The 15044-nt window shown below is 42.8% G+C and overlaps 1 protein-coding gene across 2 annotated transcripts in view; it reads right to left on the reverse strand.

Moving 5' to 3' along the window:
• Positions 1 to 15044, reverse strand: part of LOC110504499 (protocadherin-11 X-linked) — a 306316-nt gene that overhangs the window by 263294 nt on the left and 27978 nt on the right. Inside the window, exons 3-4 of one of the 2 annotated variants that reach the window (XM_021583254.2) lie at positions 11037 to 13523; positions 889 to 4578 (exon numbers count right to left, since the gene is read on the reverse strand). In XM_021583254.2, the coding sequence (XP_021438929.2) occupies positions 4495 to 4578; positions 11037 to 13523 (2571 nt within the window). In that variant the 3' untranslated portion in view covers positions 889 to 4494. Of the gene's footprint in view, positions 1 to 888; positions 4579 to 11036; positions 13524 to 15044 lie in introns of those variants that run through there. The other variant, XM_036970557.1, reaches the window with a different exon arrangement.

Raw genomic sequence — 15044 nt, forward strand, 5'->3', positions numbered from 1 at the left:
AGTATAATATAATGAAGGAAGGACAGACAGACAGTTTAATATAATGAAGGAAGGACAGACAGACAGTATAATATAATGAAGGAAGGACAGACAGACAGTTTAATATAATGAAGGAAGGACAGACAGACAGTATAATATAATGAATGAACGACAGACAGTATAATATAATGAATGAAGGACAGGCAGTTTAATATAATGAAGGAAGGACAGACAGACAGTTTAATATAATGAAGGAAGGACAGACAGACAGTATAATATAATGAAGGACAGACAGACAGTATAATATAATGAATGAACGACAGACAGTATAATATAATGAATGAAGGACAGAGACAGACAGACAGTATAATATAATGAATGAAGGACAGGCAGTTTAATATAATGAAGGAAGGACAGACAGACAGTTTAATATAATGAAGGAAGGACAGACAGACAGTATAATATAATGAAGGAAGGACAGACAGACAGTATAATATAATGAATGAACGACAGACAGTATAATATAAAGAAGGAAGGACAGAGACAGACAGACAGACAGACAGACAGACAGTATAATATAAAGAAGGAAGGACAGACAGACAGTATAATATAATGAAGGAAGGACAGACAGACAGTATAATATAAAGAATGAACGACAGACAGTATAATATAATGAAGGAAGGACAGACAGACAGTATAATATAATGAAGGAAGGACAGACAGACAGTATAATATAATGAAGGAAGGACAGACAGACAGTTTAATATAATGAAGGAAGGACAGACAGTATAATATAATGAATGAACGACAGACAGTATAATATAATGAATGAAGGACAGGCAGTTTAATATAATGCAATGAGAAGGTCCAATGTCCTGATTAATAAGAAGAGTCATGGGAAATGTGCAATACAATGCAAAATGACTTTAATAAATTCCAGAAGCTCACACATACATAAACAGAACATTTATATACAGTTTCTTTTCTCCACATAATTGGCAAATCAAAGGTAATTACAGAGTATGTAAGGAGCATATTGTACTTCACATTGAATAAAAGTGAGGTTGCTGTTCCGTAGTCATCTGTCTCCCTTTACAGAAGATGAAAAAAACTGTCTTCTTATTTATCATGTATATGTTTTTTCTCTTTTCTCCCAAAGATCTGTTAAATCAAATGATGATTACAGTGCTAAGATTCTCTGTATAGTTCACACTGCGGTTCTACTCAGTAGTAATACATTTTGATACCATAATTACATCCGGTACCTTCTCCAGAAACGATGGGGATCATTAGGAAGGTATCGTATATGTGCCACACATACTGTACATAGAGCCTCGTCTACCAAAGCAGTCTCTTTCATAAGACAACCATTAAACATCATGACTATTAACAACAGTGCTAACCCACCAAGCTGTTTATTAGTGTAGTATTGAAGATAGTAATTAAGATCAGGACATAACCACGATGAGTGACTCCAAGTGTTTACACAATGCAGTAGAGGCATATATTTGTGTGGATACCAAACCAGAAACCAAAAGGCGTGTAAATATTGAAAGTGGATTGTAAAGATTCTTCTGTCTTCACCTTATTTACGTTAATAAATTGAAACCTGCTGAGTGTTGCTTGTACGACTACTACTCATTTCAGGTGTTCAATGTTTATCTCTCTTAATTTCACTCGAACAAATAATGCATTGATATAAATAAGTGCACAAAATCAAGTTTTTCCTTTTTGTTGTTGTTGCTTTAAACCAACCAAGTGGTGTCAACGAACTGCCTGAGTTTTACCACTTTAAACCATCATTTTAAATATGTAATATTATATCTCACAAGTTAAATCGGCTCTGACTTGTGGGATCTGTCTATCTGACTCTAGTACACTCAGGTTAAACCATGGCGCTCTACTGTGAATCGGTCTATCTGACTCTAGTATACTCAGGTTAAACCATAGTGCTCTACTGTGAATCGGTCTATCTGACTCTAGTATACTCAGGTTAAACCATAGTGCTCTACTGTGAATCGGTCTATCTGACTCTAGTACACTCAGGTTAAACCATGGCGCTCTACTGTGAATCGGTCTATCTGACTCTAGTACACTCAGGTTAAACCATGGCGCTCTACTGTGAATCGGTCTATCTGACTCTAGTACACTCAGGTTAAACCATAGTGCTCTACTGTGAATCGGTCTATCTGACACTAGTACACTCAGGTTAAACCATAGTGCTCTACTGTGAATCGGTCTATCTGACACTAGTACACTCAGGTTAAACCATAGTGCTCTACTGTGATCTGTCTATCTGACTCTAGTACACTCAGGTTAAACCATGGCGCTCTACTGTGAATCGGTCTATCTGACTCTAGTATACTCAGGTTAAACCATAGTGCTCTACTGTGAATCGGTCTATCTGACTCTAGTATACTCAGGTTAAACCATAGTGCTCTACTGTGATCTGTCTATCTGACTCTAGTACACTCAGGTTAAACCATGGCGCTCTACTGTGAATCGGTCTATCTGACACTAGTACACTCAGGTTAAACCATAGTGCTCTACTGTGATCTGTCTATCTGACTCTAGTACACTCAGGTTAAACCATGGCGCTCTACTGTGATCTGTCTATCTGACTCTAGTACACTCAGGTTAAACCATGGTGCTCTACTGTGAATCGGTCTATCTGACTCTAGTACACTCAGGTTAAACCATGGCGCTCTACTGTGAATCGGTCTATCTGACACTAGTACACTCAGGTTAAACCATGGTGCTCTACTGTGAATCGGTCTATCTGACTCTAGTACACTCAGGTTAAACCATGGTGCTCTACTGTGAATCGGTCTATCTGACTCTAGTACACTCAGGTTAAACCATGGCGCTCATCTGTTTAGTCCTACATAGAACAGCTTTTGATTATGAACAGAGCCTTTCGGGTCCCTTGTGATTGTGGCTTAGCTCAAAGTATTAAACTCATCCTCTCTATTATGAGGTACAATTCCCTACTGTCCTACGGAGGCAATCAGTAGACACAGTCCTCCTAGTCCTGGTAAATCACCACAATGTGGTGTTCCAGTCCAGTGGGCCATGTATATTAACACCAGCCACACTTTTCACTACTAACACCAGCTGTGGTGTTCCAGTCCAGTGGGCCATGTATATTAACACCAGCCACACACTTCACCACTAACACTAACTGTGGCACTGTAAGTGTATGGGACGATACGAGGCGATCATTGACATAAAGGTACATGGTGACATGGGAAGAACATTCGTATACGTAGACCCATCCGCAGTAGACCCATTAGCAGTAGACCCATTAGCAGTAGACCCATTAGCAGTAGACCCATCCGCAGTAGACCCATTAGCAGTAGACCCATTAGCAGTAGACCCATTAGCAGTAGACCCATTAGCAGTAGACCCATCCACAGTAGACCAATTAGTAGTAGACCCATTAGTAGTAGATCCATTAGTAGTAGACCCATTAGCAGTAGGCCCATTAGCAGTAGACCCATCCACAGTAGACCCATCCACAGCAGACCCATTAGTAGTAGACCCATTAGCAGTAGACCCATTAGCAGTAGACCCATCCACAGTAGACCCATTAGTAGTAGGCCCATTATAGCAGTAGGCCCATTAGTAGTAGGCCCATTAGTAGTAGGCCCAATAGCAGTATGCCCATTAGTAGTAGGCCCATTAGTAGTAGGCCCATTAGCAGTAGGCCCATTAGCAGTAGGCCCATTAGCAGTAGGCCCATTAGTAGTAGACCCATTAGCAGTAGGCCAATTAGCAGTAGGCCCATTAGTAGTAGGCCCATTAGCAGTAGACCCATTAGCAGTAGGCCGATTAGCAGTAGACCCATTAGCAGTAGGCCCATTAGCAGTAGGCCCATTAGCACTAGGCCCATTAGCAGTAGGCCCATTAGCAGTAGGTCTAGCTTGCAGCATTACACATAGCCAGTCAGTATATCCATAAGCAAGCCCAAAAATGAAGGAAAAAAACAACAACATAAAAACAGACACCAGGTATGTAAACTTTAGTCAAACATAATCAATAAATATAAACATAGTCAATTCTGTGATAAATATAAATAAATACATATAAACAGAAACGTAACAGAATAAAGTACAGAAGAGATATTCATTGTATTTGTACTGTATGTTTTGTTTACATGGGGGTGGGTTATATCGTGAGTCATCGTCTAGGAGATAGATATAATAAGAGATACTGTAAATGGTGGCTTTCTATAATGTATTTCAAACCTCCTACAGGATTCACACGGAGAGTTTTTGTCAAGTTTCAGGCAGGCAACAATGTGTCTTAATTTCTGTGAAAATTATTCAAATTCTACTTTTTTTCTTTATCGGCAAACAAAAAATTAAATCAACGAAATTAACATATTCCTTTTTTGTTGGTTGGTGTTTTTGTAGACTGTAGAGACTGTATAGTATGAGATTCACCTCTTCGTCTGTGCCTTCCTCCCTCTCTCTCTCTCTCTCCCTCTCTCTTTCTCTCTCTAGGTACTGGCAGCTAGAGATTGATTTTTATCCTGTGGCAGCGACTTGTACCTGAGCCACAGAGTGTGCCATAGAGTGGTGGTTTCAGTGCCGTCTCCTGTAATATAGAGAGACAAGACAGATATAGGGAGATTGAAGTTACAATATAATCCAGCTCTTAGAAATCTAATCTGTAGTAGCTGTTAAACTCTATTACACTCGGAAACAGTGAATACAAAAATCTCTAGATAATTTGTATTCAAAAAAGCATTCTTCAAGGTACAGCTGACAATCAGGTATGATTTCCTCGCCAGATGAAGTCCTTGAAGAATACTACATGAGAGCATAAACTTGTGCATTTTACTGTGATCATCAGAGCATGCAATTCTCTCCAATAGATTTAACTCCAAATGTATAATTACATCCACCACCCTACTGCAACACTTCGTTTTAACCCTGAAAACGGCATTTTGTCTCGTACTGTAGTCCTTACTCTGGCACTCTTCAGTAGGTACCTTCTGATAGGTACAGGTCTTGACATTCACGAGGTCTGTGCCAAAACTATAACAGACACATCTGTCGATATCTGATATCATCATGTTGAATCTGACCTTGAGCTGCTGCTTACATTAGGCCTACCTACAGTATGCATACTGATTATAGAAGCAAACGCCTAAATCAGCTGGTAAGAGGTGATACAACAGACCTCCCCCCGTCCCCCGTCCCATCCCGCCCATCCCCCATCTACTGTCTACTGGCATCACAAGTCATTACAGCAGCTTGGTTAGAAGTTTGGGAAATTTCAAAAAGTTCCAAAAATAAGTTCCAAAAATAAGTTCCAAAAATAAGTTCCCAAAATAAGTTTTCAAGTTAATCTCTACGCGACAACATGTACAGAAACATGTGTAAACATAAAACGACACATTCCCAACAAACAAAAAACATGTCAAATCATGTGATTTTTCTACATGTCAAATCATGTGATATTTCTACATGTCGAATCATGTGATTTTTCTACATGTCAAATCACGTGATTTTTCTACATGTCAAAACACGTGATTTTTCTACATGTCAAATCACGTGATTTTTCTACATGTCAAATCACGTGATTTTTCTACATGTCAAATCACGTGATTTTTCTACATGTCAAATCACGTGATTTTTCTACATGTCAAATCATGTGATTTTTCTACATGTGCTATATCATGTGGTTTTTCTGTAAGGGTTAGCTATAACACTTAGCTAGAGTGATTGTTTTAGGTAATATATTGTAAATTACAACAACAACATAATCACATCTGCCATCCTTTCAAATGTTCATGTTCTGAGATCATGTCAAATGGTAATATCTATGTACAGTATGTTAAGTATGAATATGTTAATGGCGCCGCTAGCTAAGAAAACACACAAACCACAGGAGGGTTTGGTCTGACATCAACAACTGACCTGGTATGCACTATGGCCCTGTGGAATATGGGACAAACAAAAGAGCATATTGGCCTCTTTGCTGTTGCATATTCATACCCGTGTCTGAGATCACTCAGCCAGCCAGGGAGGTTGCTCACTTGATCTGCCACAACTAAAGCACAGATGGAGACAGAGGTTTCCCTCACGTCACCGGGAGGGGGATTGACCTCTAAAACTACCGGCTGGGAACAGGGAGATAGACAGAGATAAAAGAAAAGAAAGGAAGATATGAGGGAGGGAATAAGAAGAGAGAAGGGAAGCTAGGGAGAGAGGAAAAGAGGCTGTGGTGCACTGAGCAGCATTGGATCCTACCAAACAAAGCTCTTAGGATATTAAGATACCATATGGTGCCATAAATATGTAGTCTCTGAAGTATTTTTTTGACTAGCTTCCCTCTTTAGCGCCTACATCTGTAAGTCCCCTTAAACATTCATCTGACCTTCATCTGTAAGTCTCCTGTGTCTCCTATTAGGATTCAATGTGTGCTGTTATATCCTTTATCCTCTAGCAGCTTTAGGTAAAAGGTCAATGGAAGAGGCACGTAAAATCACTGTCTTTCACTTTCATGAACAAATAAAAACATCACAATCTGCTTTATCCATTATTTTGGACTTTTTGTATTACAGGTTTATGCTCGGGGAGATTGAGCGGTGTCCACTTGCCATATGCTGCTTTTGTTAAGGCCAGGCTGACTTGAACGGATCACAGTTGTGAATTCAACACTCGATAAAACATTTTCATTTCATGAGATAAAGAAAAACATGAATGTTAATATTCTGGGGAGCATTAGAGAATGTATCTGAACTGTATCAATGTTAAAAGAGGAATCTATTGGAGCGAGAGTTTACAGACAAGTCAAAACTAGGAAGTTGTAGCCAGTATTGTCAGTCATTGGCTGTCAGAGGTCCAATAATATTAAAGACCTAGTAACTGCCAATGATATTTAGGTATTGTTATGTTTGTTCCTTGTATAATGACAAACCGGGGCGTAGGTTAAACTACTTTTAATGAACATATACATCAGCTAAAAAACTCCTTATTTAGCCATGCAAGGCATTCTTCAACCACCTGCCCCCCCCCCCATCCCCCCGCATAGCTTGCTGGGTAACGTAGTCTAAATGTTATTAACACATAACAACACAGGTATACCTGATATAATATTAACAATCCTAAAGGACGTTGACTTCTTTCCTCTTTTATCTATTATCCTCTCCCGAAACCTAATTACAGAGATTTTAATCATATTGTATTATGAGTGATTAACCCTTTAATGCTTTTAATTAGCCTTTTGAGCTCTAGATTCTCACCAAACCCTGATTTACTTCACGTGTAGGCTTCGAATAAGCACACTTAACTGTCATATCTAATGCCAACAGGGAGGCCCTACTTTTCAAACGCTCCAGGTGACAGGAGTCTACAACGGAGATAATAGATATACCATCGTCATTGACATCTCTAAGGTGACAGGAGTCTACAACGGAGATAATAGATATACCATCGTCATTGACATCTCTAAGGTGACAGGAGATTACAACGGAGATAATAGATATACCATCGTCATTGACATCTCTAAGGTGACAGGAGATTACAACGGAGATAATAGATATACCATCGTCATTGACATCTCTAAGGTGACAGGAGATTACAACGGAGATAATAGATATACCATCGTCATTGACATCTCTAAGGTGACAGGAGATTACAACGGAGATAATAGATATACCATCGTCATTGACATCTCTAAGGTGACAGGAGATTACAACGGAGATAATAGATATACCATCGTCATTGACATCTCTAAGGTGACAGGAGATTACAACGGAGATAATAGATATACCATCGTCATTGACATCTCTAAGGTGGTGTTGGTCTTTCAGTTTGAACAACGTTGTCCCACTTTAGACCAAAAGTATGTGTTTGAAAGAATCTGACCAAATATTATGACCAATAATTACATAAGAAACAAAAAAGTGATTAAACTCGAAATTCCTGACCAACAATTACCCCATAAGAAACAGATAATGATTCAATTCAACTCGCAAAGCCTTTTTCAGATTAGCAAACCCAGATTAGCAAGCCCTACACTAGATAAAATATAATGATTGAACCGCTGATTCGGCACATTACAAGGACGGAGGAGAATGGTGATTTAATCATGAATTCATTCAGATTAGCTTAAAGGAGAAGTATTTCTCACTGATGAACAACATCAGGAATATATGAAATAGACCATTAATACTGCCCCCCCCCCCCCAAAAAAAAAATTTTACATATTTTTAAATCAGAATTTATCAGAATTTTTACCAAAACATTGGATAAATATTTGTGCGTATTTCAGGGGGTCTTTTAGTGCAGGACATAACCAGTATGAGTGCAAAGCCATTCTGACAACTTGACAGGGAGCATTACGAACAACAAGTGAAGTATGTGTTCCTGTGCTGGCTCTGCAAGTAGGCTTACGGATAATGTACCATTGGCAGTGTTGCTTCTAAATGGGTTTTAAATAAAAGATTGGTGAGAGGGAAAAGAATATCTGCTTTGTGTGGGTGTCTCTTTAAATTACCATGTACACAACTCATTTGTAAGAACTATGCTACAAGGGATTGAAAATGATAGACAGTAATCTGTAAGAACTATGCTACAACAGATTTCAAAAGGATGGAAAAGCTTCAAGAGGCCACAATGAGGGCAACAAGGCAAACCCCCCTCCCCCCCAAAAAATCAGTACAATTCTGTGAAGATTGACAAGTACAAAATTCAAGAATGTTACCCTGCAACAAATAAAATCATAAAAGATGCATGATAAAACTGCAGGATGTGTTATTTTAGATGTGAACAAAAATCATGAAAAACAAAAGACCAAAAAATAAAATAAAATAAACTACAAACTAATCCCCGCATTTATAATCAAATGTATCGTACTGTATGAATGAATCCCATGCTATGACCATTAATACCGAATTAATGAATGAATAAATTAATGAATGTATATTAATACTGTCTCTCTACCACACCATAACAACTACCAATGACGAACCCTGACCTATATTAATACTGTCTCTCTACCACACCATAACAACTACCAATGACGAACCCTGACCTATATTAATACTGTCTCTCTACCACACCATAACAACTACCAATGACGAACCCTAACCTATATTACAACACCAACCACCTGCTTTAAAAAAGGGATCCCGGCAAGCTAAGTCATTAAAGATTCTAATGAATTGGTTAAATGGGCTCAGCAACCATCTTTTACTGACTCTATCTAGCTACCCCCTCCTCCGATTGGTCCTAAGCCTTCGTCTATCTACCTTCTCTTTCTATTGGTCCCAAGACCAATTCTAGCTATAACCTCTTTCTATTGGTCCCAAGCCTCCATCTTTACCTTGATCTTATTTACCCACCATACTGTCTCCATTCCATAGAGCTCCGCCCTGCTCTGCTCTGCCCCGCTCTGCTCTGCCCCGCTCTGCTCTGCCCCGCTCTGCTCTGCCCCGCTTTGCTCTGCCCCGCTCTGCCTTGCCTCGGTCTGCTCTGCCCTGCCCTGCTCTGCCCCACTCTGCTCTGCCCAGCTCTGCTCTGCCCCACTCTGCTCTGCCCCACTCTGCTCTGCCCCGCTCTGCTCTGCCCAGCTCTGCTCTGCCCCGCTCTGCTCTGCTCTGCCCTGCCCTTCCCTGCCCTGCCCTGCCCTGCTCTGCTCTGCTCTGCTCTGCTCTGCTCTGCCCTGCTCTACTCCGCTCTGCTCTGCCCCACTCTGCTCTGCTCTGCCCCGCTCTGCTCTGCCCTGCTCTGCCCCGCTCTGCTCTGCCCCGCTCTGCTCTGCCCTGCTCTGCCCCGCTCTGCTCTGCCCCGCTCTGCTCTGCCCCGCTCTGCTCTTCTCTGCCCCGCTCTGCTCTGCTCTGCCCCGCTCTGCTCTGCCCTGCTCTGCCCCGCTCTGCTCTGCCCCGCTCTGCTCTGCCCTGCTCTGCCCCGCTCTGCTCTGCTCTGCCCCGCTCTGCTCTGCCCCGCTCTGCTCTGCTCTGCCCCGATCTGCTCTGCCCCGCTCTGCTCTGCCCCACTCTCCTCTGCTCTGCCCTGCTCTGCTCTGCCCTGCTCTGCTCTGCCCTGTTCTGCCCTGCTCTCCTCTGCTCTGCCCTGCTCTGCTCTGCCCTGCTCTGCCCCGCTCTGCTCTGCCCTGCTCTGCTCTGCCGTATTTTCTGCCCTCAGCAAGACCACCTCTCCTCAGCTCCCTGGCCTGCATTTATTTATTAGGGCACTTCGCATTTGGCATATCTCTTAGGGAATCATAAGCCTCAGACCAGACACTAGCATTCAAAAGTTTTTTTTGCTTTGCTCTACTCCTCATGCTGACAAAGCCTTCAGAGCCTCCATAGTCAAGACACCACTTAATATCTCCAGCACGCAACGGAAATCTGGGATTATTTAATGAGGTCTTATTATTCTGTAGTGGAAACTCTTGGGGGATACGTTTCCTACTATTTCAGGGGAAAGTGAACAGCTGATTGAACCCAAATCAAACACTCTATGTTTGGTTTTCCTCTGTCTGTCAGACATGCTAGTTTTTTTTTTCCAGGTGTGTCAATCAAAAAAGCTTAGCGCTGCTTTAATCCGTTGGTCCTCAGCAAATACACCTGGGCAGAGTTCAATTAGTAGCGTGGCCGACCTGATTCTTAAGCATGCTATTACTCTGCCACCAGCCTTTCTCACTTAAGATTCTCATTTAAGACTAGTTCCCACCATTCCACTGCCTCCATTATACTTTAAAGTGGAACATTAACCCAAATAAGGTTAAAGGGTTTTTTCCAAACATATAATACAAGATAGCACAGGGAGGTATAATCTGTATTTTTCAAGAAGTAAAGATAGATTTAATTTGAATGAGGTTTCTTGGCCAAACTTCATTTCTCTCCTTCCTCTCTGAGGTATTCTTCCTCAATATTCAATGCTGATGACATTAATGCACATGTGACTTTTTGTGTGGTTCATTCTCCCGGCTCCCTCCCGCTGCCACCCATCACGCTCCATCTTATCAACAAAGGGACAGTGATACAGGGAGTGGGAGTGGGAACAATAGGTAGCTTTAGAAAATAAGTTATGAATTACCTGTCTGGTGTGGATTTGCCCAGGAGTCTTGAATCCCCCCTGACAGCTGCACTCTGAGACCGAGTACGGGTCTGAGCTGGTGGAGGAGCACTTGGAGTGCGAGTCACAGCCCACCACAAACGTGTTGTCTAGCGGGAGCTCCTGAATCACGTGGTGTTTATTGGGCGCCATCGGGGTCTCTGGTTTGATTTGGAAGGTTGGCTGGGGGGAGGCAGACTTGTAATGCTTGGCTAAGTCTGGGCTGTCAGGTTTGAAGGTGGTCGGCGTAGTGGCCCAGTTGTATTTCCCCATGGTCTGCTCATCTAGCTCCACAGGCAGGTCCAGGGTTCCATTAATGTGCTCCTGGCTGGGATCATCAGGCTTGGATTCTTCTATGCTGACAAAGTTCAAGAGGAGGCTCTTAGGGGATCTCTTCTTTTTCTTCTTTTTCTTTTTGATTTGACGGTTCTCCTGGTTGGGCGACACCCACTCGCCGCTCTGCTTGCCCTTCTGCACCACTTTGTGCCTGGGCGTCTGACGGCAGCGCACCAAGGCCGTCACGAAGATGACTAAGATGACTGTCATAGTCCCAGCTATAATTGCGATGACAACAATCACGTATCCGTTGGCTTGGGGTGTGACCTCACTGTCTCCCACGTTACGGTCCAATGGAGTCTCCAAGCTCTTACGTAGCTGCTCTTGAATGAACGTAGCGTTGGATACAGTCTCGTTAATGAACAGGTGAATGAGGGCGATTGCGTGTAAGGACTCTGGCTGGCCCAGGTCTTTGACTTTCACCACTAGCCTGTGTAAACCCTGATCGGCTGAGACTATCTTCTCCTGCAGAGTTATATTACCAGTTGTTTTGTCTATGGCAAACAGCCCTCTTGGTGATCCCCCAATGAAACTGTACTGCAGCTCAGCATTCATGCCAGTGTCATTGTCTATAGCAAACACTCTGGTGACCACAGACCCAGGGCTGGTGGTAGACTGGACCAGATCGTAAGAGTAGTTGGATGAGGGGATAACAAAAACGGGTCGATTGTCATTGACATCCACAACGTTTATGGTGACCTTGGCGTATGAAGTGCTGGGTGGTTGCCCTCCGTCTATAGCCTTCACCATAAAAGTGTATGAGCTTTGCAGCTCTCTATCAAACGTGATGTTGGGTTTGATCACACCGGTCTGGGGATCAATAATGAAATTGTCTTTCCCGTTCAGGATGGACAGTGTTATGACAGAGTTGTCACCTGCGTCAGAATCTGTGACGGTGATCAGACCCACGGTCCCGTACAGAGGCAGGTTCTCAGGCACGTAGAAGTTATACTCAGGATGGGTGAAAGCTGGGCTGTTGTCGTTGAGGTCCTGCACTATTAACCTCACTGTGACATTGCTCTGCAGGGAAGTAGACCCATTGTCCCTCGCCATGACAGTGAACGAATACTTCTCCTGCTTCTCTCTGTCCAGGCGTTTTCCAACGGAGAGGATACCTGATCGTCGATCTATGTTAAACCCATCAGGAGCGTCAGGGCCAAGAGAATAAATAATCTCTGCATTATGTCCGCTGTCTGCATCCATGGCACTGATCTTTATGAGCTGCGTGGATGGATCATTGTTTTCTGGTATGGACAGCTGAATCTCAGGCTGAGGGAAGATGGGAGCGTTGTCATTCTCATCCTTAATTTTAATTAAAACCATCGCTGAAGTGTTCAAAGGAGGCTTCCCAGAATCCGACGCTACAATCTTAATTGCATATTCCCTGGTTGTTTCGTAATCTAGGGGGGCCGCAGTCTCCAGCAGGAACTGGTCATTAAAGACGGGCTTTAACCTGAAAGGAACATCGTGGTCAGTATAACAAGTCACTTTTCCGTTCAGATCAGAGTCCTTGTCCGTCACTGTAATTAGGGCTATTTTTGTGTTGAGAGGTGCGTTCTCTGACAGTAGAACAGTTCCATTTACAAGGTTCATTATGTACCGAGTGTCTATGGACGGAACATTGTCATTAATGTCCGTTACGTTGACGATAACAGCAGCTCTGGAGGGGGTGGAGCTGCCATCGCTGGCAAGGACAATGAGTTTGTGGACTGGAGTGGCCTCCCGGTCTAAGGGCTGCTTGACAGTGATCAGCCCGGTGGTGCTGTCGATGGAAAAATGCCTCTTGGTGGATGAGGAAATCTGATTAGAGAAGGAGAAGTGGATCTGGGCATTGGAGCCGAGGTCAGCGTCTGTGGCGTGGAGTTGGGTGACAGAGGTTCCTATGGGGGCGTTCTCGGGGATGTTCACCTCCACCTCACTGTCCTTGAAGACCGGTCGATTGTCGTTGACGTCGGAGATGGTAACCTGCAGGATGGCCGTGCTGGACTTGGGTGGCGTTCCTCCGTCCTCCACCTTGATCTTCATGACGAAGGTGTCCTTCTGCTCGCGGTCCAGGCTCTGCTGGACGATCAGCTGAGGCCATCTGTCTCCCTCTGGGGTCTCGATGATGTCCAGGCCAAACTCACTCACACTCTGAAGAGACAGGGAGATAATGAAAACACAGATAATTAGTGAGTTTCAGTCATATGTTCCAGGACATCCTGGAGCATGCTACTCATTGCTTTGTTATTCATCAGTGTGGGGACATTTTTATTTATTTTTATTTTACCTTTATATGCAATCATAGCCTGAATTCTGGTCATTTCACATGCATTTCACCTGAAACATGACTATCTTTTATGACATGTTATACAGTGCTATTGTCTACAAGTTGTCCTGTAAACGGTCACTAGACTCACACAGCTGGTTTCATTGTCCAGAATGAACACCAATAAAATGTAGTTTGTTTTTAGCTATAAGCTAAGTTCTATAATGTTCTCAAAATATTTGCTTTACGATGAAATCCAGAGGAAAAGATCCACTTATTACCGAAATACGGTTGGGATGCTGAGAGCGAGGTAAACCGTTTATATCCATAACCCAAAACGTTTAGCTCTTCTTTATGTTAGAAACAGGAAACTGACGGACGGAATCTGCACATATCGTATAATGTTTTAGCCCCCCTGTCTTCCGCAGAGGAACTGCTTTGACACAATTTTGATTCAATTTTATCTCACTATCTTGCGTCTACTTTGGAATAGAGGAGACAGCTCACAAAATGTCAAGTTCATATGTGAGAGAGACAGTTGAAAGTGAAGCCACAGAGATAAGCTTTATGTATTAGAAGGGACGGAGAGACTCCACATTAAACAGACTTTCACCCAAGGGGTGCTAAACCAGTAGGCCATAGTAAAGCCTCATGAAAATGAAAACAAATGCATGTAATCCCCATGAGAAACTGACTCTGACTGTTCAAAGTAATTGCCTTCCCCCCCCAAAAAAATGTAGCACTATTATTTATGATTACAGATCAGCTATGTGGTAAAGATGGGTCCTGGCATATTTGCAATCGTTTTGATTTAGAGACGGAGAGGGAGAGGGAGGTGGAGGTGGAGAGGGAGGTGGAGAGGGAGGTGGAGAGAGAGGTGGAGAGGGAGAGAGAGGTGGAGAGAGGGAGATGGAATGAGAGAGGGAGGTGGAGGGGGAGGTGGAGAGAGAGGTGGAGAGGGAGAGAGGGAGGTGGAGAGGGAGGTGGAGGGGGATAGGGAGGTGGAGAGGGAGGTGGAGAGGGATAGGGAGAGGTAGAGGGAAAGGGGGAGAGAGAAATCTAAGAACCTAAATGAGACACATGCATTTTAAGAAACAAAGAGGGTCTTTGAAGGTCTTTCAGTCAGAAGCAGTTTCATGCTAAAACAAGAAAAAGCATTGTCTTTAAAGAGATAAGCTTCATGCAGCACGTAATGTTGTAAGAGATTACTGTGTCTAGGCACAGCAATGAAACGAGATGAAGATACATACATTCTGACTGTGAACGGTACAATTTAGAACAAATGTGTTCACTTGACAACCCAGTAGATTTAGAACCAGTATCCTTCCTGTAACAATATAGTAAGGACCATGGCAGTGGGTGGAAGGCCAATACTATGCATGGTAGCTGCAGCATAGACATGTTGT

This window comes from Oncorhynchus mykiss, chromosome 31 (genome assembly GCF_013265735.2).
Source record: "Oncorhynchus mykiss isolate Arlee chromosome 31, USDA_OmykA_1.1, whole genome shotgun sequence".
In the NCBI taxonomy this organism is placed as follows: domain Eukaryota; kingdom Metazoa; phylum Chordata; class Actinopteri; order Salmoniformes; family Salmonidae; genus Oncorhynchus; species Oncorhynchus mykiss.